The sequence below is a fragment of the Colletotrichum higginsianum genome, chromosome 6 (assembly GCF_001672515.1).
Source record: "Colletotrichum higginsianum IMI 349063 chromosome 6, whole genome shotgun sequence".
NCBI classification, from domain to species: Eukaryota; Fungi; Ascomycota; class Sordariomycetes; order Glomerellales; family Glomerellaceae; genus Colletotrichum; species Colletotrichum higginsianum.
The window spans coordinates 3,968,368-3,989,881 of record NC_030959.1 but is presented as its reverse complement, the minus strand read 5'-3'; the positions used below and the strand labels follow the sequence as shown (position 1 = coordinate 3,989,881).

The following is a 21,514-nucleotide window of genomic DNA, read 5'->3' as shown; positions in this document are numbered from 1 at the left end:
ATAGAAAATATAAAAAGGGTAAAAAGGAGTTCTACTTATACTCTTAATAATATACTAAAGAACCTATTTAGAATATCTACTTTAATAAATAACTCCTATTTTAAATAATATAATACTATAAGGAAGGAAATATTGCAATTTTTACTCTAAACTCTAAATATTCTATATTATACTATAATAATAATAAGGGATAGTAAGAATATAAATATAATAAATACATTATTTACTCTAAAGCTAAAGTAAAAGCTTAGTAGAAAGTATAAAAGGCTTAATAGTTAAAAAACTAATAATACTTATAATAGAAGAGTAATATATAGTAATAACTTATAAGACTCTATATACAACTTATAATACAGTATATTTTAACTTAAATATTAAAATTTAAGAATAATAAATGTATGCAATTATTAATAGTAGTACTTAAGGAAACTTTATCTTACTTAGACTAGTAAATAAATAATAAATACTATAGTAGAAGAAAGAATACTTATATATATTATAAATAATTAAAGAAGAATAAGTTAAGTATAGTAGTAGACTTATTATTTTAGAGATAGTATACTTCCCTTTGCAAATTTATAATTAGAAAGAAGAACTCTAATTTAATATTATAAAAATAGGAGATATTAATATTATTCTAGGAATTATATAATTATAAAAGTATAATTTACAAATAAATTAGAGAATTAGCTAACTCTAATAGTTAAATTTAATTACTAAGTAGTCCAATAAGAGTTAAACTTTAAATAAATCCTCTAGAGTACCTCTTAATAATACTATATAATAAATATAATATATAGTCTATCTCTAGGAGATACAGCCTTCTAAAATAGTAGCCCTAGTAGTATTAAATTAGGGATTAAATTTACTCCTAACTATTCTAGAGGAGTACTAAAAGTATAAAAAGCTATTTACTCTAGAATTAGAAATAGGCTTATTAGAATATAGACTTTATAATTATAAGATCCCTCTTATTAAAGGCTCCTACTTAAAATTCTATTTAATATATAGATTTAATAAAATAGAATATAAAGTACTTAATGAGTACTTTAATAAGAATCTTAAGAAGGAACATATTAGACTCTCTAAATTATTAGTAGGATATTCTATTCTATTTATACTAAAAAAGAATAGTAAATTATAGTTATATATTAATTACTAATAGCTTAATAGTATTATAAAGAAGAATTATTATTTACTACTATTTATTTTAAAACTCTAAGATTTACTATATAGAGTAAATTAATTTATAGCTCTTAATTTTAAAGGACCTTATAATTTAATTAGAATAAAGAAACGTAAAAAATAGAAAATAGTATTCTAAATATATAAAGGACTCTTTAAGTACTTTATTATACTTTTTAGACTTACTAATATACTTACTACTTTTTAAATAATAATTAACTATATTCTTAGTAAATTTATTAATATATTTATTATTATTTACTTTAATAATATTCTTATTTTCTTACTTACTCTAGAATTATATAAAAAATATATATACTAAGTTCTTTAGAAGCTCTAAGAAGTTAAACTACTAATAGAAGCTAAAAAATGCAAGTTCTATACTTAAAGAGTTAATTTTCTAAAATATACTATTACTCTAGGATAAATTAAAATAGAAGTAAAGAAAGTACAGGTAGTTAGGGACTAACTTATACTATAGAATATTAAAGATATTTAATTATTTTTAGAATTTATTAATTTCTATTAATAATTTCTTAAAAATTATATAGGAAATATATAATACATTTAGAACTTTATATAAAAAAATACCCTATTTAAATAAATTAAAGAATGCAATAATATATTTAAGAAAGTTAAATAATAAATTAGCTTAGAATTTATTACTTAAATTCCTAATTTCGAAAAACTTTATAAAATTAAAATTAATACCTCTAATTTTACTATAAGTAGATAATTTAATTAATATAATAAAGAAGGAAAATTGCACTCTTATACTTTCTTCTCTAAAGTATTCTATAGACTTAAATTAAACTACTAAATTTATAATAAAGAATTTATAGTAATTATTAAAGTATTCTATAAATAGAGACTATAATTATTTAGTACAAAATATAAAGTCCTTATATATACAAATTATAAGAACTTTATATACTTTATAATATTTAAGAATTTAAATAAATAATAAATTAAATAATTAGAATTCCTTTTAAAATACAACTTTTAAATTATTTATAGAAAAGGAACTAATAATAGTAGAATTAATACTCTTAGTAGAAGAATAAACTATAAAGTTCCTATTCTAGAGGAAATATAAGTTATTGTTAAAATAAATAAGAATAGAGACTTTATTCTAGTATAGAAACTCCTTATAATTACTAAATAAATTATAATTAGTATAATTAATAAGATAATATATAAAATAATTAGAGAGATTTATAGTACTTAAGTATATAATTACTAAGGAGTTACTAAAACTTAAAAATAAATTTAATAATACTACAATTAGTAAGTAATAAAATAAAATATTATAAATGCAATTTAGAATTACAAACTCTATAAGAAAAGTAAGAGTAGTTTATATAAGCTCTATAAACTTATTTAGCTACTACTAATACTACTAGTAGTATAGGACTTAATTTCTTTAGACTTTATTATTAAACTACTAAAGTTAAGAGAACTACTAATAAAAGTCTATTATAATAGTATTTTAGTAATTATAAACTAACTTACTAAATATACTTACTTTATTCTATACTTAAAAGTAAGTATAGTAGAAGACTTTATATATGTATTTTTAAAATATATTATTAGTAATTATAAACTACTTAATAAAATTACATTAAATAGAGATAAATAATTTACTTTAAAGTTTTAGAAATCTCTAATTTTGCAATTTAGTATAGACTATAAACTATTTACCTCTTTCTACTTATAGACTAATAATTAGACTAAAAGAATTAATTAAATACTTAAATAGTATTTATAATACTATATTAATTATAATTAAAATAATTAAGTACTACTATTACTTATAGTTTAGTTTACTTATAATAGTACAATTAATGTACATGCATAGTGAGCGGATCAACATAGTGAGCGGATCACTTTCCCCTTCTTTCTTACCTTTCCTCCTTACAACAACTTTCCTCTACGCACGACTATGGAATCCTCCTCAAATGAAAGCCGCATTATTCTTGCACTTAAAGCTATCCAAAAAGACCCAAAACTATCCGTACGAAAAGCAGCCTCTATCTACAAGATCCCATTCTCAACCCTTAACTACCGACGCATCGGACGACTACCACGACAAGAAACGCGATCGAAATCAATGAAGATGACTGAGCTAGAAGAAACAGTGATTCTTGAACGAGTTATTGACCTAATCGATCGAGGATTTCCACCGCGACTTGACGACGTACGAGATATGGCTGATTGCCTCCTTGACGAACGCGACGCGACGCGTGTTGGACCCCGATGGGCAGAGAACTTCGTACGACGTCAACCACAACTAAAGACGCGTTTTCGACGTAGAATCGACTATCAGAGGGCATTAGCTGAGGATCCTGCAATTGTGCAGGCCTGGTTTGCCCTCGTACGAAACACAATCGCAAAGTACGGAATCCACGATGACGATATCTACAATTTTGATGAGACAGGCTTCTTGATGGGAATGCTGTCGCACGCAAAGGTTGTTACAACTTCCGACCGTAAGGGAAGGCCTCGTACGAAGCAGCCTGGCAATCGCGAATGGGTTTCTGTCATTCAGGGCGTATGTGCAGATGGCTGGGCGCTGCCTCCGTACGTCATCGTCAAGGGCAAATATCACCTCCTCTCGTGGTATACCAATGGCCAATTCCCACCCCAATGGCGCGTCCACCCTAGCGAAAATGGATGGACTACAAATGAGATTGGCCTAGATTGGCTACAGCATTTTGAAAAGTGCACAAAGTCTCGTACGAAGGGTGCTTTCCGGCTCCTAATCCTTGATGGCCACAACAGCCACAAGTCCACCAAGTTTGACGATTACTGCAAGGAACACAGCATTATTGCTCTTTGCATGCCTCCCCATTCATCGCACGAGCTCCAGCCTCTTGATGTTGGCTGTTTTAGTCCACTAAAGGCGTCGTACGGCAAGGAAATTGAGAAAATGATGCGGATGCAGATTACGCACATTACTAAGGACGATTTCTTTCCTGCCTTTAAGGCAGCCTTTTTTACTTCAATGGGTGAAGAAAACGTACGAGCTGGCTTTAGACAGGCTGGCCTTGTCCCTTTTAACCCAGAAGTAGTTATTTCCCGGCTGGATTTCAAGCCAAAGACGCCAACACCATCCAACTCACGCCCAAGCAGCCAGGGCTCCTGGGACCCAAAGACACCAACTACAGCACATGACGCCGTACGAAGCTCTGCATCACTTAAGAAAAGGATTACTAGTCATCAACATAGCTCACCAACCCATTTGTACGAAGTAGTTGACTTGCAGGCTAAAGGTATTAGCAAGTTAGCACACAAACTAGCTCTTGTTGAAGCTGAGTGCCGTGGGCTTCGTACGGCAAATGAGATACTAAGCAAGCGTCGGAGGGCTAAAAAAACCCAACTACGTCTTGGAGGGTCCCTTAATGCAGCTGAAGCAGAGGCAATCCGGGTAGAGAAGGGTATTGTTGATGCTGGAGGCGAAAATGTGCGTCAGGAGGGAGCTCGTACAGAGGGGGGTGAATTGCGCGGTCGGCGATGTGGCAATTGCGGAAAGACTGGACATAACGTACGAACATGTCAGGTAGTTTGGGAGACCTCTGAAGAAGAGGATGATAAGTAGTTTTAATTGATTTCGTACGATGCTGCTGAATTAACTTACAATAATAGTAGGAAGGTAGAGAAAGGTGATCCGCTCACTATGTTGATCCGCTCACTATGCATGTACGTTAGAGAAAGTACTCTCTACTCTCTATTCTACTTAAACTACAGATTTAAATCTATAGTATATAGAGAATTATATAAAAGACTATAGGCCCTAAAAGCTGTAGCTAATATTAATAAAATGTACGAAATTTAGATAAATATTTCCTAAAATTTAGAATTTATTAGAGAATAAATAAAGAAATATACTAATACTTTAAGAATTAGAGGACTATCCTTAGAAGAGGGAGATAGTACCTACTTTATATAATAAAATATTAAAACTAAATAACTAAGTAATAAGTTAAACTATAAAAAACTTAGACTTTTTAAAATTCTTAAGAAAATCTTACTAATTAACTATAAGCTAAAACTACTTAATATAATAAAAATCTACTTAGTCTTTTATATTATACTTCTTAAATTAGTACTATATAAATTATATACTAAGGACTATATTATTATTAAATTTAATAAACTAGAGTATAAAGTTAAATAAATTATTAATTATAAAATTAGAGATAATTATAATAAATATTTTATTAAATAGAAAGACTATAAATATAAAGATAACTTATAAGAACTAATTAAGAACCTCTAGTATTCCTAAAGGCTTTTATAGGAGTACTCTAGCTCTTAGACTACTCTAAAATTAAGGAACTTAAATTTGCAAACTTCTTACTAATCCTAAGGGAAGGCTAATTAACCTTATTAAGAACCCCTATAAATTAAAAATTACCTATAATACTCTACTTATAAGTATTTAAAGTAGAAAGTAGCTTATTATTCTCTAGCTCCTATAGACCCTAAGAAAATATCTTAAGATAATACTTCTTAACCTTCTTGCAAATAGTATAAATTTGCACTAAATAACTTACTACTTTAGCTACTTTAGCCTAAATATAAGTAAGCTTCTTATAAAGCCCTAGGAGAGTATTACTTACTTACTCCTCTTTTTCCTCCTATTTTTAATACTAATTATTTAAATATTATACTACTCTTATTAGTATAATACTAAGAAAATACCTTATAATAAGAATAAGAAACTTACAATTTAATACTACTACTATACTATTATAAGAGTACTTTAGATTCTTACAACTCTAGTAGACTTTAGAATTCTTAGTAATTTAATATAAATACTTTATATAGAAGTAATAAGTATAAAGTATAGTATTAGAAGAATTAAAATAATTAAAGATATTATTATATACTAAATAAAGTACTAATTTAGAGTCCTTTAACTTTTAAATACAATTTATTATATTATTAATATTATAATAAATAGGAATGCAGAATTAATAACTCCCTAACTTAGGAGATACTACCTATTTATAAGTCTTAAGAATAAGACCTTTAGAGGGGAGACTTAATATTATAACTTAATAAGTTATAGGCAATAAGAGCCCTATTTAACTAGTAGAATACAAGTAGTATAGTCTTTATATAAATAAGAGATAGAGTTAGGTAGATAACTCCCCTAGAATAAAAGAACTATAGTATAAATTATATAAAAATAAGATAAAATTAAATTTATATACTAAGAATATAGTACTTATATACTAAGAATATAGTACTTATATAATAAGAGTATAGTACCTATATATTAAATATATAAATGCCTCTAAAAGACTATATAAGTAGACTTATATATAGAATAGACTTAAATATACTTAAGAATAGACTTCTATAGCTCTTTAGTAATTAACTTTATAATTATTCCTTTAAATACTCTTAGTACTCTTTACTAGTAATTAATATTATAAGCTCTTTATTAAGTATACAACTAATTACTATATTCTCTAAAGACTTAATTCTTTTAGTATAACTTATAGTACTATTCCCTAACTTTATTACTTTAGCTTCTACTAATAAATACTACTATAGAAAGCTAATTATAATAAGCTATATAAAGTCTATTATTTTATAATTCTTATACTTATTTAAGACTAGTAGTCTAACTTCCTTCTTACTCTAAGGGACAATTTAAGAAATAAAGACTTTCTGCAGCTATTTAACTATAGTAGTATTTATTATTTATTTATTCTCTATTACTATAAACTACTAACTTTTATAAGAGCTAAAATCTAAAGGAAACTACTACTACTAAACTATTATACTCTTATATATAATAAGAGAATATAATTTATAATTTAGAGTAGAAATACATTTAATAATAAATACTTATACTCTTAATTTAGACTATTTCTTATATATAGACTTTATTTTACATATACTTAGTACTAGCCTATTAAATTCTTACCCCTTAAGAATACTAGTCTTATTTATATTATATTTATTAGCTAATTTAATACTAATAATCTCTAGTATAATAAAATACTTAAATTAGTCCCTAATAACTTTAGTAAATACTTTATTAATACATTTAGAATTAATAGGGTAACTTCTCTAAATTTTAACTAAAGGATTCTTATTTAAAAAGGCTATTATTTAACTTTTCCCTATAGGCTCTATATTCCCTATAGTATAGAGGATCCTCTCTATAAATACTTTACTTATAGATAAATTAGAGTAATACTAAGAGTATACTAAATGCAAATTTATTTAGCTAATTTAGCCTCCTAACTTATAGAGAGTCTCTAATAGTTAGTAAAGGTAAGTTACTTTAATTAGTAGCCCTTAATACAACTGCAAAGTATTAAATGTAGTATACTCTATTTAATTAATACTTTCTAGAGGGACTACTTATTAGTAACTACTTCTAAGGCTTAATTAACCTTATACTTAGTATATATACTTGTAAGGGTAAGAAAAGAGTATACTAAAAAAATAAAGCTATTTGGATAAAAACTGTAAATATTGTAATAGTTAGAAAAAGGAGGAGGTTAGAGGTTAGGTGTACTAATAAGGGATTTATAGGTAGGCAAAATAGGGGGGTAGGCGAAAAGTGGGTGCCCGACGTTAATTCACGCTTGACCATTACAGGTCCCAACTAACGGATTGTGAATGTTAATTCACTCTGTGTTATAGGATGCAGAAAGTTTTGTCTGCTGAGCAGGCATCATGCAAGGTTAGCCTGACTAGCTATTTCCTTGTCAGATTAGACTGGCGACATGAGAAAGCAAACAGAGCATGTCCATGAGTAGGCAGTTATGCTGATGCTTAGTCAAGTGTGGCTGCACCTACACAGTCAACCTGCCCCACGGGAAATACTTTTGCCTGCAACCATCGTCTTTGTATTGGACGAGACCCGTCGAAAGTGGTGGCCTTTGCACACACGTAGATGTACACACGTGATGAAGGAAAGGGTGAACCGCAGCAGCAATTGCGCAGCCTCGCTCGGGCAACGTCGGAAACAATGATTGGATGAATCTGGCCACCTAAGGTGGTTTCTTCCACGTCCACTTTCGACAGGACCCTGCGAGTGTGATTTGCAAATTGCTGCTGGTTGCAGTGCGCTGTGTGGCTCACTCTGCTGGCGTGGACGTAAACCCCTCCTCACACGTCGGAAGTTTTCCAAGCCTGCATTGGGGCTCGCCCCGGCTAATCAGGAGGCCTGCTTCGAACCTTTGCCTAGGCAAAAGTTCGGGGGGTGCAAGGGTCCAGCACGTCAAATAAGGCTTGTGTGGTATGGTAAGGTTCGGCTCCGTCAGCCGAGGGGCGGACTTACACTCCGTTGCATCGTTTCCGTCGTACAGGTACGCTATGCTCGTGACGGTCTGGTAACAGGTCGTCCGTGAAAGCGTTTTCTCCAGGTGCCCAGCTTCTTATCTCCAGCCGCTGGCGCGAATCTGCTGCCGAGCACGAGTTGATTGGTTACCAGACCAGGGGATGTAGAGCCAATGGTGTTGAATTAGGTCCCCTTCGTCGAGTCGTCCTATCCCTACCACGTGTTTGATCGGTGCCCGCACTGCTTCCATGCTACAAGTACTTGTAGGTTTCCAGTCTTTCGCCTCTGTGGGCAATCTTCCTCTCTCGTAGAACCTCCTAAATGGAAGAGGGGATTGTCTATCCGTCGCCCTGTCTTCTGCTGCATTTCTCTCCGTTGCTCGATCCATCTCATGCATCAGAACATGAAGTGTTCCACTGTCTCCGCTACCTGCACACAGGAGCATATGTCAGATGGCACTGCTCTGGTCATTTGTAGGTACCCGTACAGTCGTGTCGTCCCCCTTCTCAAATGTGCCAGCACCTTCGCCTGTGTCTAAGGAAGAAGGCTGCTTCAGAGGTTGACAGCCCGGTAGGAAGGAAATCGTGATACCCTCGCTTAAGTAAAACCGACCCGATATAGTCGTTATTTGCCCAAAGGACATTGTCGGGCCCGGATTGACCTACGAGAGATAAATGCCACTCGTCTGGATAATCCGGCAGAGTAGGTTAAGAAATGCAACCACGCTTGTCCCCGTTCGTGATGCCGCTGGTAACCATGCCAGTGGTTGCCGACACGCGGACCGCTGCGAGGCCCCGGTGAGTTGCCCTCAGCTTCTTTCTCGACTGCGGATACAATCACCCGACCGCGAAGCTTCCCAATTTAAACTCAACATTTCCTCTCCCACTTTACGAATGCCTCGCATCGCTTCGCACTGGGTCCGAGGTGGTAAACTCTCGCCATCTGTCGTGGACTTTGTGTAACAGGCAGGCCGGGGGCGGGCGTTAGGGCTAAGGCGTGTGACAGACAATTAGTCTCAGCGTCAGGAACCGCGTCAGGACCGTCGGACGACGAAGGAAGGGAATTACCCGGTTACGTGGCCTTTCCAGAACTGATGCCGATAGTGAGTTGACTTCCCATCACTTTGAGCGACCTTGCCTCACCACTTCCCTCCACTGCATTGCGCATGGAGTGGGTGTCCCCGCCTGCCTGTTGATACCTGTACATTTAGTTCAAAGGACAAGCCACAAGTCTCCCCTTCTTCAGCCGATTATTCCTTTCCCAATGGATTTGCAACCGTTAGCAAGCTAGGAGGCCATCCAAACCTATTAGACCTACGATACGTTGTCTTTCCCACGTACTGGAATTCCTTCTCTTTCCAACGGCTCAGATCTATTCCAACAAATCAAGTATTGATGTCGAACCTTTAGCGTCGTCATGGCTCGCGTGTTCTCTCCACTGCCGAAAGTGCCCGCAGGATGGTTTTTGCCTTAACTCTTCCAAAGCCGAGTCCGTTACAAATCGTTGCAATGGCCGATGCACCAAAAGTGGTCGGCTTCTATGCCACCATACGATTGAGAGAGAGTCAGGGAGGATGCCAGTGGAATTCATCTGAAAAGTGGAAGAGAGGAGTGAATCTTGAGCTAAACTCAAGGCAGGAGACGGGTGTACGATGTAGTCTTGAGTCATCGGCTCACCTGCTTCTGGAAATCAGGAGTCATTACAACTTTCGGAGGCAAGAGCTCACATTGCAAATCAACGTGGAGGAATCGGTTATTTAAAGACACTAGCCACGCTCGTGGTGGTGGAGTAGTCTTACTCTTGATTTTGAACAAAGGGAAGTGCTTCCCGCAGCCGATGGGGAAATAAAGCCTAACTGGTTGCTAAGACGCCATCAGCTGAGAAGATTTACCATATAAATCGCTCACTCACAGCTTCACAACCTTCGCCTGAAGAGTTGACATCAAATTCTCAGCCTATTGTGATGCAGAACTGCTCCGTAAGTCACATTGTGTGGCACGAGCCACAGGTAGATGTCACGTGACCAATCCCATGGGTATTTCCAACCCGAGCCGTCGCGTAGCATAGCTCTTAGGAAGATCAACCACTATTCATTTTTTTCACTCCTAGGCGTATAATGCTCATCACACAGCCTTAGGAAATCCTTGTCCTATCCACAACTCAACTGACCAAGCCTCCATTTCGAATCTATCTCAAAGCGCCATTATGGGCCACTCGCAGTTGACTGACCCGGTCACCATCGAGTTTCCTCCTGTTTCTGCTGCGGAGCGCACTGAATTCGTCCATGGTGTTGTCAACGTTGTGAACAAGGCGTATACCGAGACCGAGGGCGACATCTTTCTACCAGGATACCAACGAACAAGCCCTCTTGAAGTGGCGGACCTCATTCGCACCGGCCGGCTCGCCGTCGCGTCTCAAAGCCCAGCAGAAGAGCCGGTTGGATGTGTCTCCTTGAAGAGCGTGTCGCCGACGCGAAATTCCTTCGCCATGCTGGCCCTGAGCCCGGCCTACCGAGGTTTAGGGCTCGGGAAGAAGCTGGTCCACTTCGTCGAGGAGCATAGCCGGTCACAGGGATGCAAGGTGATGCAGCTCGAGCTTCTTGTTCCCACCACCTTTGAGCATCCTTTCAAGAGAAGAATCGAGGCCTGGTACTCGAAGATGGGCTATCAAGCCGTCAAAGTAGGACAGTTTGAGGAGGATTATCCAGCCATAGCTCCGCTGCTTGCGGGCCCGGCCGAGTACAGGATATCGGAGAAGGCGTTGGTGTGATAAGCAGTGATTAGGATAAGATTAATTGGTAGGCTGGCTGGCTGGCCGAGGTTGATCTTTTGCCGTGTGGTAGGTAAACTGAGGCGAGAGGATAGTTTACTGCAAAGGGTTATTTTTTAGGGCTGGGATACTCGATATCCCAATTTCAAGCATTCGGCACCCCCATCCGGCGCAAACTCAACTGTGCGTCGACTGTGACAAGAATAATTCTCCAACAAAGTATAAACATCACTCTTTGATTAATAAACCCATGGACAATGCATCCAATCAACATCGATTGCATAACACAGGTTCTGTCATCCCTCCTACGTAAGTGCCGCGCGGCTGGCTTAGCGAGCCCGCCAGGGCAATCGACAACATGTGACATGAACTCTCGCTCGCAGCACAGTTGCCCTAGTTACTACATATAAGTCAACTCGTCTTCGGATCATATCATTACCTTTTATCCCATCCTCTACTGTTCAATACAATTGGACCGGACATGGTCGATGACGCGAAGTTCAACCCTGGAAACTATCCTCCGTTTCCTTCAGGCCTACCCAAGGCTGCTATCAAAGCATTCTCTCTTCGTCAACTAATCAATAGGAACATACAAAGAGCTGAAACCCTCTTCAAAGTTTGCCAGAAGTATGGGGTCTTTGCCTCAACCCGCACGATCATCCTCAAGGCAAAGCCCTGGAAGATGACGCGGTCCAGATAGCCCATGTAGCTGCTGGGGAGAACTTTGTTCGTTACGGTTTTGAGTATTTCTTCAGGCCAGAAGATGCGACTGTCTTTGGAGCTCTAGGAGTACCACTGATTCCAAGATGGGAGGGAAGAAACGGGAAAAAGACTTTTGGGCAGTATGTCTTGGACTTCAGGAGAGCGTAGGACGATAAAGACTGAATCACTCCACAATGGGCTCGCTCGTCTTGCCTAATCCGTATTTCCATGACGATCATGTCAGCTATCTGTTCGCACCAAGTTGACAAGCATCTTCCTGGAGATATTGATGCAGTCTGCCGAAGAGCTCCGCGACTGCGTTTGACCCATCCGCTGTCAGATGCAGCTTTGTCTTGGAGCCTCTCAACAAATCGACTTTGCCGCGGACAATTATGTATCGCAATACGAATCATGATCCGAGACAGCAATCGCTGTTTCGCCACCTTGTCCGCACGACCTATCGTGTAGACACGTTCGGAGTTCGTCGGAGTTGATGGGAGTCGATTGGGAACCAGCTGCAAGATGGCTCCGACTACTACAAGGGAGCCTGGAATTCTGCAGCATGCTCACTCAGGGGAACCCAAACAATGGCGCCGACTCTCGATCCCTTGGAGTCCAGAAACGCACGCATGTTGATTGGCGTCACCATGGGCGGAATGATGATCCGATCAGAGCGGTTCATGGTACCGAGTTTCCGGCCACCACTCTGGAGACAGCGAGAGGCAGTAAGGGTACAGGGACCATCTATGTAGATAGGCACAACCCGGGGCCGCAGGAATTATTGCCTTAACTGCAGTTCTGAGTATTACAGGACCGTTGTCTGTTGTTAGTGATTTCGTCCCACTACTTTCGGAGTTGTGCGGACGGAGTCGCGTTGCCGGCGCCAATGCCCACGAGCAGCTGAGCTGGAGCTCGGGAACGAATGCCGATGAAGTCGTCTCTCAACTCCGATCTCTCCCCGGCCGGTATAGTACTAAAGCCACAGAACAGCCGAGCGACAGGACTGCCTATCTGATGATGGAACGTCGCGCTGTATCGTACCATCTGAGTAACTTCAACCATGGCTACAGCACTGTCTGCACCACCCAGGACCAAAGCTCCCGGCCCCTCCAACACTACCACGCCGAGACTTTTCGCAATGATTCCAGTCTTGCTGGCTGCTCTGCTAGTCTACTTTCCGAGTGCAAGGCAGCACCTCTTCGGCAGTCATGACGCCCATCCAACAGTGAGGATCAAGCAGGGGATAGTCGTCGGCAAGCTGCTCGATGATGGCAAGATTCCGGCGCCCGTCGAAGGGTTCCTTGGCATCCCTTACGCACTGCCTCCCATCAACGACCTCAGGTTCAGGCCTGCCGTGCCTGTGCCGAAAGGCAATGGGACTTTGGAGGCATTCTACATGGGGCCTAGGTGAGTGCATGAACCGAGATCGAGAGCACGTGCTGAGAATATGAGATTGACTGAGACCTGGAAAAGATGTCCCGGCAAACAAATGGTCCCGTTCTTGGAGGATTCTCTACTTGGACCTGACGCCGAATCCGAGGATTGCTTGACCATTAACGTCTTCAGGCCGCACGGTCATGATACGTCGAGGGCAAAGCTGCCCGTGTCGGTGCTCATCCCCGGCGGCGCCTTTAATCGCGGCGCAGCAAGGATGCACAACACATACACCATGCTGGCTCATTCACCGGAGCCTTTCGTCGCTGTCAGCATGCAGTATCGTATAGGTGTATTTGGTGGGCTCAACACCGAGCTCACTGAAAAGGAGGGTCTTCTGAATCTTGGCCTGCGAGACATGTACGCCGCTCTCGAGTGGGTGCAGGAGAATATTGCCGACTTCGGCGGCGACCCGGATGATGTGACCGTCATGGGCCTCAGCGCCGCTGCGCATGGTGTACGTGCTACTGTCCACATTGTTGTTGTTGCTGCCCAGTTGATGAACCACCGCGACTGACAGCAGCTCAGATTGGACACTTCATCATGGACGCCAAGCAGCCGAAGAAGCTCTTCCACAAGGCCATCATGGACAGCGGCGCACATACCGCAAGGACTATCCACTCGCCCTCCTCCGCGCTCAACACGCAGCACTTCCGGGATTTTCTGGATCTTACCCCGTGCGGTCACTACAAGGACCTTGGCGACCCCGACATCCTGGGATGTTTGCGAGCCTTGTCTTCGGAAACAGTTGACAGGGCTGGCAAAGACGTCTTTGCGCGGTCCGAGCCCTCGGTCCGCTGGGCATGGCAGCCCGTCTTAGACGGTCACATCATCTCACGTCGACCCCTCGACGCCTGGAAGTCGGGCAACTGGAACAAAGTGCCCATGTTGACTGGTTCCACCCACAACGAGGGCGCCAACTACGTGCCCAAGACCGCAAACGCCTCGGCTGATTTCATCGACTTCTTCAGCACGCTGCTCCCTCATCTCACCAAGTCTGAGCTGGCCGAGCTGGAAGCGTTGTACCCAGATCCTGCGACGGATCCAACCTCGCCCTACGCGGACCAAATGCTCGCCACACTCGGCGCGGGAGCTCAATACCGCCGCATCGAGGCCGCCTACGGCCACTACGCGTACACCTGCCCGGTCCGCCAGACGGCCATTTGGGGTTCCAGCAACTCGCCGCCAGACCCCCCTGTGTTCCTGTATCACTGGGTCCTGAACAGGACGGCGCTTCTGGGCGCCGTCCACGGCGACCAGATGCGATATCAGACGTACAACTCGGAAGTGCGAGGGATTTCCGCCGCGCAAGACGAGGTCTCGGGCAAGTTTCACGCGTACTGCGTCAGCTTCATCACCAAGGGAGACCCTTCCGCGCTGAAGAAGGGCAGGTTTGCCGCGAGGGAGGAGTGGACGCCCTGGAAGGATGGCAGACCCTCGACCATGGTGCTTGGCGAAGGGAACGACGAAAGGGCTGGCGGGACCGGCAAGGGGACAGCTGCTCAGATGCAGGACTATACGTGGGGTGAGGAGCAGTGCAACTTTTGGTGGAGAGTTTCAGAGAGGTGGGAGGACTAGAGCTCTCCGGCGGTGTCATGTTGCCGGCCGTCCAGGGCAAGCAGATACGCTTGTTTCCTTCAGCTCGGTATAGATTGTGGGTTGGCGACCTAGTTTGAAACGATGGAAAACTTGAAGCCGCCTATTTTACCATGAGCCAACCTTTTGGGGACAAAAACATCGAGTCGTCATTCATGTCTTGTGCAGATTGAATGTAACTACGTAAAGGATTAACCCCATGGCGTCTTGGAGGCTTAACATTCTCGATCAAAACACCGTCTTTTCTTTCAGGTGAGAGCCTGAAATCCCAATCACTGCAGGTACGGGCGAGTATTCCTGGTAATTCACAAGGACTTGCGTGCTTTTGATATCTCGTGAAGCAGAACTGATCTGTCAGCTACTCACTTTGAATGGAACAAGGCACACGTGGATATCACGTGGCCTATTTCATCGGTATTTCAACCCGAACCTTTGTGTAAGATAGATATTGGAAAGATCACCCACTGTTCATTCTCAGTCCGAGGTCGGTGGGCCACTTGACCCGCCACGATTGCCCCTTGACTTGTGCACTAACTAGCTATCTCCAGGTTTCCGGTGGGAAAGATGGGCACACTCCACCCCCAGTCCCCCGCTCAGTAACTTGTCCATGCGCGATACTGGCGGGTCCAGTCTGCGAGTTGTAGAGAAAGGGACGATAAGCCAGGCCTGGGGTAAAACCGACTAGGCCGGGATCATGGACGTGTCCCCCGCGATAAGTGCTGGCCCTACTTTTGGGACTCGAGTCCGGGGTAAGAGACGGGATGGGAACCCATCGGAGACTTGGTCCGACTATCTTGTTCAACGATAGCTGCTGCGGATACGTACTCACGCTGTATCGCAACAGCGCGGCCTCGTGTACTTAAGTTGTGAATGTGGCTGGCTCCCTTCCAAAAGTCTCAACAAGACAGCTGAAGGTCAACCTGCCCTGGAGTGTCATACCGAGCGATTCAACACCACTACATTCACTCACGTGCCGCCACCAGCCAGGAACCCCAGCATGGCTGACAACATCAACAACGAAAAGACCCACAATTTCGCGGCCATGGACGACCAGAAGGCTCAGGACGACTGTATCAAGGCCCAGTCCAGCGTCAACGGCGACTGTGAGGCCGTTGACGACATGAAGATCGCCGAGACCGCCAACCTCGACGAGGCTCAGATGTTCCTCCACGAGCATGGCATCCCCAATGCGAGCCTCGAAGCGCTTATGAGCGACGAGGCCGCCTTGAAGAGGCTCCGCCGCAAGATCGACTGGCAACTGATGCCCCTTCTTTGCGGGACCTACCTCCTCCAGTATATCGATAAGCAGGCCCTCAGCTACTCCGCCGTCTTCGATCTCTTCACTTCCACCGGCATGACCAGCGACGAATACAGCTGGATGGCGTCCATCTTCTACGTAAGTCGTACGGTGATGATTCGAACCCCCATGTTATTCGGGCATTGGATTTCCTGGTCTCGAGATCACATTCTCCTGCCTTTGACCGAGCGACCGCTGAACTCCAATTTGCGCAGTTTGCCTACCTGGCGGCTGAGTGGCCCGCGTCGTACATTGCCCAGCACTACCCAACCGGCAAGATTGTGGCGGCATTCGTCCTCAGCTGGGGCACGATTCTCCTCTGCACAGCCGCGGCGCAGAATTTCACCGGGCTTGCCATCTGCCGATTCCTCCTCGGCGTCTTCGAATTGGTCATTACTCCCGCCTTTATGCTCATCGTTTCGCAATGGTTCGACTGCGGGAAGCAGCCTTCCTGTGCCGGACTCTTCTACTGCTTCAACGGCATTGGCAGTATGACTGGCGGCGTGCTCTTTTACGGAGTTGGTTAGGCCAAGGGATGGGACGTCTGGCGCATCATCTACGTTCTCTGCGGCGGTCTGACTGTTGTCTGGGGCATTGTTCTCTACCTCTTCATGCCTGACAATATTCTGACTGCCAAGCGCTTTACCATTGAGGAGCGTGCCATGCTCATTGCCCAGAATGCGCGCGCCCGTGGCGGTGTCTTCAACAGCAAGGTCAGAATGAAGCAGGTCAAGGAAGTGTTCCGTGACGGCCAAGTTTGGCTTCTCTTCTGGTTTGTGTTGTTCAACGAGATCATCAACGGCGGCATTGCAAACTTTGTCAAGCTCATCGTCAAAGGATTCACCCATGATGCCCTCCTCACGACTGCATATGGCATCCCGTATGGTGCATTCACAGCTATCTACATGTTCACTGGCCCATGCATGGCATCTCGCTTGAAGAACGCCCGGACATATGTCATGGTCATCTGGCTGCTGCCGACGCTGATCGCTGTTGTGCTGTTTTGGCAACTTCCTCGCTCCATGAAGGGTGGTCTTCTGGCAGGCTACTACATGGCATGTCACACTCTGTCATTCTTGACTGGGAATGATTCAACAGTCGGCAGTATTTGCTAACATGGTTTCAGTGCTCTTCTTTCACTGGTGCCCTCATCGTCGCTCTCCAAATGCCCGCCTCCAACGTCGGTGGCTACACCAAGAGGACCACGGCCACCGCCTTTGTTTTCCTCGCCTACTGCATTGGCAACATCATTGGACCCCACGGCTTCCTCGGCTCCGAGGCCCCCATCTACCAGACCGGCTGCAAGCTCATTATCGGCTGCATTGCTGCGCAAGTGGCTATTGCCATTGCCCTGAGGCTGCTCCTCATCCGCAGGAACAAGATGCGTGATATCGAGCAGAGCGGCCCTCCTCCCGAGGCGAATGATGCGGCGGTGCTGGAGGACTTGACCGACTTTGAGAACAGGAGCTTCCGGTACATGTACTAGACTGGAGTCTTCCCGAGCTGGAACCTCCGCCACATGTCACTCATTGCGATGCATTATTGCTCGGAGCATCTAACGCATCACAGCCCACATTATCTAACTAAAAGTCTTAACCGACTTTCACGTCATAGTCCATACTGTAGAAGCTATTTGTCAGCCATGAATGTGATTGATTGTATACGGGCCTTTTCTCAACCATTGCCGCAAACCTGTCGTGATCAATGGATCAATGAGGGGGCCATGCTAACGCGGATTGATTGTTAGCCTAATATAGTTAAGCGTGCTTGGCATCGTCCTTTTAAAGTTTAGATCTTTGGCATTGGCAGAGGTGGTGGATAAGGCGTCCCTTGCTCGTAAGTCTAATCCATCCTCCAGAACCTTGCAGCACACGTCAGCCACGACAAGCGCAAGTTTTTTTCGATGGAACAGGTTGGCTCTGAGCTGAGTAGTTTTGGATCTGTCCCTTTCAAATCTTGTTAGCCTAGGGTTACATATTGGAATCAGAACGAAACGCAGAGTCTGCAAGAACGTACTGTGCCACGCAGGGCGATGCAAGCCGCTGCAAGTCGTCCCGAAGAGTCGCAATAGAACTTTGTTACAAATCTTCTTCGATTATTAACTTGAAAGCTCTTAGCTAGGGGAAAAGACAAAACCTAGAATTAGTTACTTTTTGATAACAGGGTATACTAAGTTTCCTACGAAGCCCCAGGATTAATAGTAAGGGTGGAAGCTTCAGCCATGTAGATATGAGGGGGTAGTAGGGTTGTAGAAGACGGACTACATTGCCCTTCGACTGTCCGTATAAAGTAAAACCCTTTTCACATAGACAATGCTAAGCATAACACATTATTAAGCACTGCTTCGTCCGTAGCAAAGGTTCTGGATATTTCCCTAACAATCGGTCCGCCGATCATCCCATGCTAAAACAGCCACGCGATGTGGGCCGTCTCAATCACAGGCTCTTAGCTCATCGTGTCATGTACGGATATGGCCGGGAGTCTCAGCATTTCTTACAGCCGGTGATTCCGTAGCACCCGCTTGACCGCACGCGAGCGGGAAGGAGACGTAGAGTAATCCTTGCGCCCAGGATATTCGATGCTTGAACCATGCGGCTCCAATCACTAACGAGGCAACAGTTGACACTTTCAATGTTCCAATCCGTTGAATCTCAGGGGTAGTTTGTGGGCCCTGTTGCTAGCGTAAGTTCTTGTCGAGGAGAACATATAAGGATGCCATGAAGGTCCGTCTCGTCTCAAGAATGCACCGACGGACGACAAACATCTCTTCGGTCCCAGTGCTTGATCAGGCCCCTGATAGCATCTTCACCTTACTTCCATCTTCTCGTTACCTTCACATTCACGTTCTTATATACTAGACCAAAATTGTAACCATAGTTCAAGATGATCTTGGAGCTCCAGGCGGCGGGCTCGAGGCTTCCGTCTCTGGTCCTCTGGCCTATGTTGGCTATTTTCCTGGTGAGACTCGCTGCCCCGAACTGAAACTCGAGAGACGAAACCCCCTACAGCTCCCACTGCCAGAAGAGAAACTAACAGACAGCAACAGGTCATCCTCTCCCTCTCTTTCTACGTCCTTTATAACCTCATGCTCCACCCGTTACGCAAGTACCCAGGCCCCAAGCTCTGGGCGGCAATCCGCATCCCCCACTCGATGATGATCCTTCGCGGCAACCCGCACAGGGAGATCCTCAGCCTGCACCAGCGATACAACGCCGACATCATCCGCATATCCCCTAATGGTCTATCCTTTCTCCACCCAGACGCCTGGAAGGACATCATGGGTCACCGCAAGGGCAAAGCCGAGGAGAACGGGAAGGACCACACCGAGGAAGGCAACAAGGAAATCCTTTTCAGCGACCGCGAGAACCACTCGCGCTTCCGCCGCATCCTCGCAAACGGATTCTCCGCCAAGAGCATGCAGGATCAGGAGCCCATAATCCTCAGCTACATTGACCTCCTCATCAAGCGTCTCCACGGCATCGCGAGCAGGGGGCCTGTCGACGTTGTGGCCTGGTACAACTACACTACCTTTGATATTATTGGCGACCTCGCTTTTGGTGAGCCGTTTGGCTGTCTAGACAATTCCGAATACCACCCCTGGGTGAGGCTCATATTTGAGAGGATTAAGATGCTCATGTTGTTCAACGTCGCCAACAGCTACAAGGGCGTGGGTCCACTTCTCAAGATGTTCGTGCCCAAATCGCTGATCAAGAGCGGCCTGGCGCATATGGAGCTTGTCCGGGAGAAGGTCAACAAGAGGGTATCACTTGGCATGTCGCGACCCGACTTTGCTGAGGCCATGCTCAAGAAGAAGGAGGAGGAGGTATGAAATCTTTAGCGATCTCGCCCCTGACCCTTCCCTTGACGCTTTTCGTTTTCGGCTGTGTCGCGCCAGAGAAGGCTGACCTTTATTTCTTTCTTCCCCCAATCCAGGCCATGACCGAGGAAGAAATCCACGAAAACTCAAACGTTCTCATCATCGCTGGCTCTGAGACGACGGCCACGGCCCTCTCGGGCGCCACCTACCTCCTGACAACGAATCCGGACGTGCTGGCGAAGCTCGCCCACGAGGTCCGGAGTGAGTTCGCGACTGAAGAGGAGATTAACATCAAGAGCACCGCCAGGCTCGAGTACCTCCAGGCCGTCCTCGAAGAAACGCTGAGGATGTACCCGCCCGTCCCCAGCGCGTTGCCGCGCCTCACCCCGCCGTCGGGACAGGAGGTCATGGGCCAGTGGGTCCCTGGCAACGTAAGTGTTCCCCCTTATTTCACCCGTCTTCTGCTCCCAGAAAAGAGATGGTCGTCGCTGACAGAAAGCCCCCTGGAAAATAGACAAGCTTGGCCGTCTGGCACTGGGCAATGTACCACACCGAGAAGAACTTTGCCAAGCCCTTTGAGTTCCGGCCCGAGAGGTGGTTGGGCGACGCCGAGTTCGCCAACGACCGCGGAGACGCGCTCATGCCGTTCCATACCGGGCCCAGGAACTGCATCGGCATGAACCTCGCCTACGCTGAGATGCGGATTATCCTCTCCAGGATTATCTGGAATTTTGACCTCCAACTGGCCCCTGAGAGCAGAAACTGGATCGATCACCCAGTCTTCGTCCTCTGGCACAAGCCGGGCTTGATGGTCCACCTGACGCCGAGGAAGTCGGGCTGAGGCAGGCTGGATTCCGCTTTCGTCCTGCGAGTGATTTGGGTTGCAGGAGGTGGCACCCGGGGTTTCCCTTCCTTGAGATCATGGTGGGATCTCAACCTCTTCGGCGTCTAGTGTAGGTATAGATAGCGTTTCTATTAAAATTCGATTACACTTTTATTATCTTATTTACACTCACCAATTGCCGCCAGCTCTGCTACAAACCCAAGGACGTAATGTAAAAAACCCATAGGCTAGGGTGAGTCCTCAAGCTGCCTGATATTACCTATTACATGAATCTTTTAGTTTAGACTTAGGGGTTTTCAAATAGATGTAGGAGGAAAATTAAACGTTGCATTGTATGAATGTTTCAAAGGGCTGCACATAGGTATAAAGATCATGCATGAGTTGAAAGTGGCTCCTATCTATATGGTGCGGGGAGCGGCGGCCGGTTGGTGCAAAGCGGGCCGTTCCAGCGCTTGGTGCGGATTATCTATTATTCCGGTTTAACCATCTGATCGTCCCTACTGACTGATGAGCCCCACTTGCGTGAGGCTATCACGACAGTCAATTGTCTCAGGTTTATCC

The 21,514-nt window shown here is 43.7% G+C and overlaps 4 protein-coding genes across 4 annotated transcripts; all 4 read left to right on the top strand.

Moving 5' to 3' along the window:
* Positions 1–10,699: 10,699 nt before the first annotated feature.
* Positions 10,700–11,263, top strand: CH63R_09557 (uncharacterized protein; the record flags this gene model as incomplete). Its single annotated transcript, XM_018304531.1, has 1 exon — positions 10,700–11,263. One exon carries the CDS (start codon positions 10,700–10,702, stop codon positions 11,261–11,263), a length of 564 nt encoding a protein of 187 aa, XP_018156554.1.
* Positions 11,264–13,025: 1,762 nt separating this feature from the next.
* Positions 13,026–14,977, top strand: CH63R_09556 (Extracellular lipase; the record flags this gene model as incomplete). The annotated part of the gene is made up of 3 exons (XM_018304530.1): positions 13,026–13,372; positions 13,439–13,856; positions 13,928–14,977. The coding sequence occupies 3 exons, from the start codon at positions 13,026–13,028 to the stop codon at positions 14,975–14,977; spliced, it is 1,815 nt and encodes a 604-aa protein (XP_018156553.1).
* Positions 14,978–15,992: 1,015 nt separating this feature from the next.
* CH63R_09555 (Allantoate permease) lies at positions 15,993–17,778 on the top strand (the record flags this gene model as incomplete). The annotated part of the gene is given in 4 exon segments (XM_018304529.1): positions 15,993–16,391; positions 16,508–16,810; positions 16,820–17,389; positions 17,419–17,778. Coding segments are annotated over 4 exon segments (1,632 nt in total).
* Positions 17,779–19,175: 1,397 nt separating this feature from the next.
* CH63R_09554 (Isotrichodermin C-15 hydroxylase) lies at positions 19,176–20,950 on the top strand (the record flags this gene model as incomplete). Its single annotated transcript, XM_018304528.1, has 4 exons — positions 19,176–19,250; positions 19,339–20,115; positions 20,226–20,540; positions 20,624–20,950. The coding sequence occupies 4 exons, from the start codon at positions 19,176–19,178 to the stop codon at positions 20,948–20,950; spliced, it is 1,494 nt and encodes a 497-aa protein (XP_018156551.1).
* Positions 20,951–21,514: the final 564 nt, after the last annotated feature.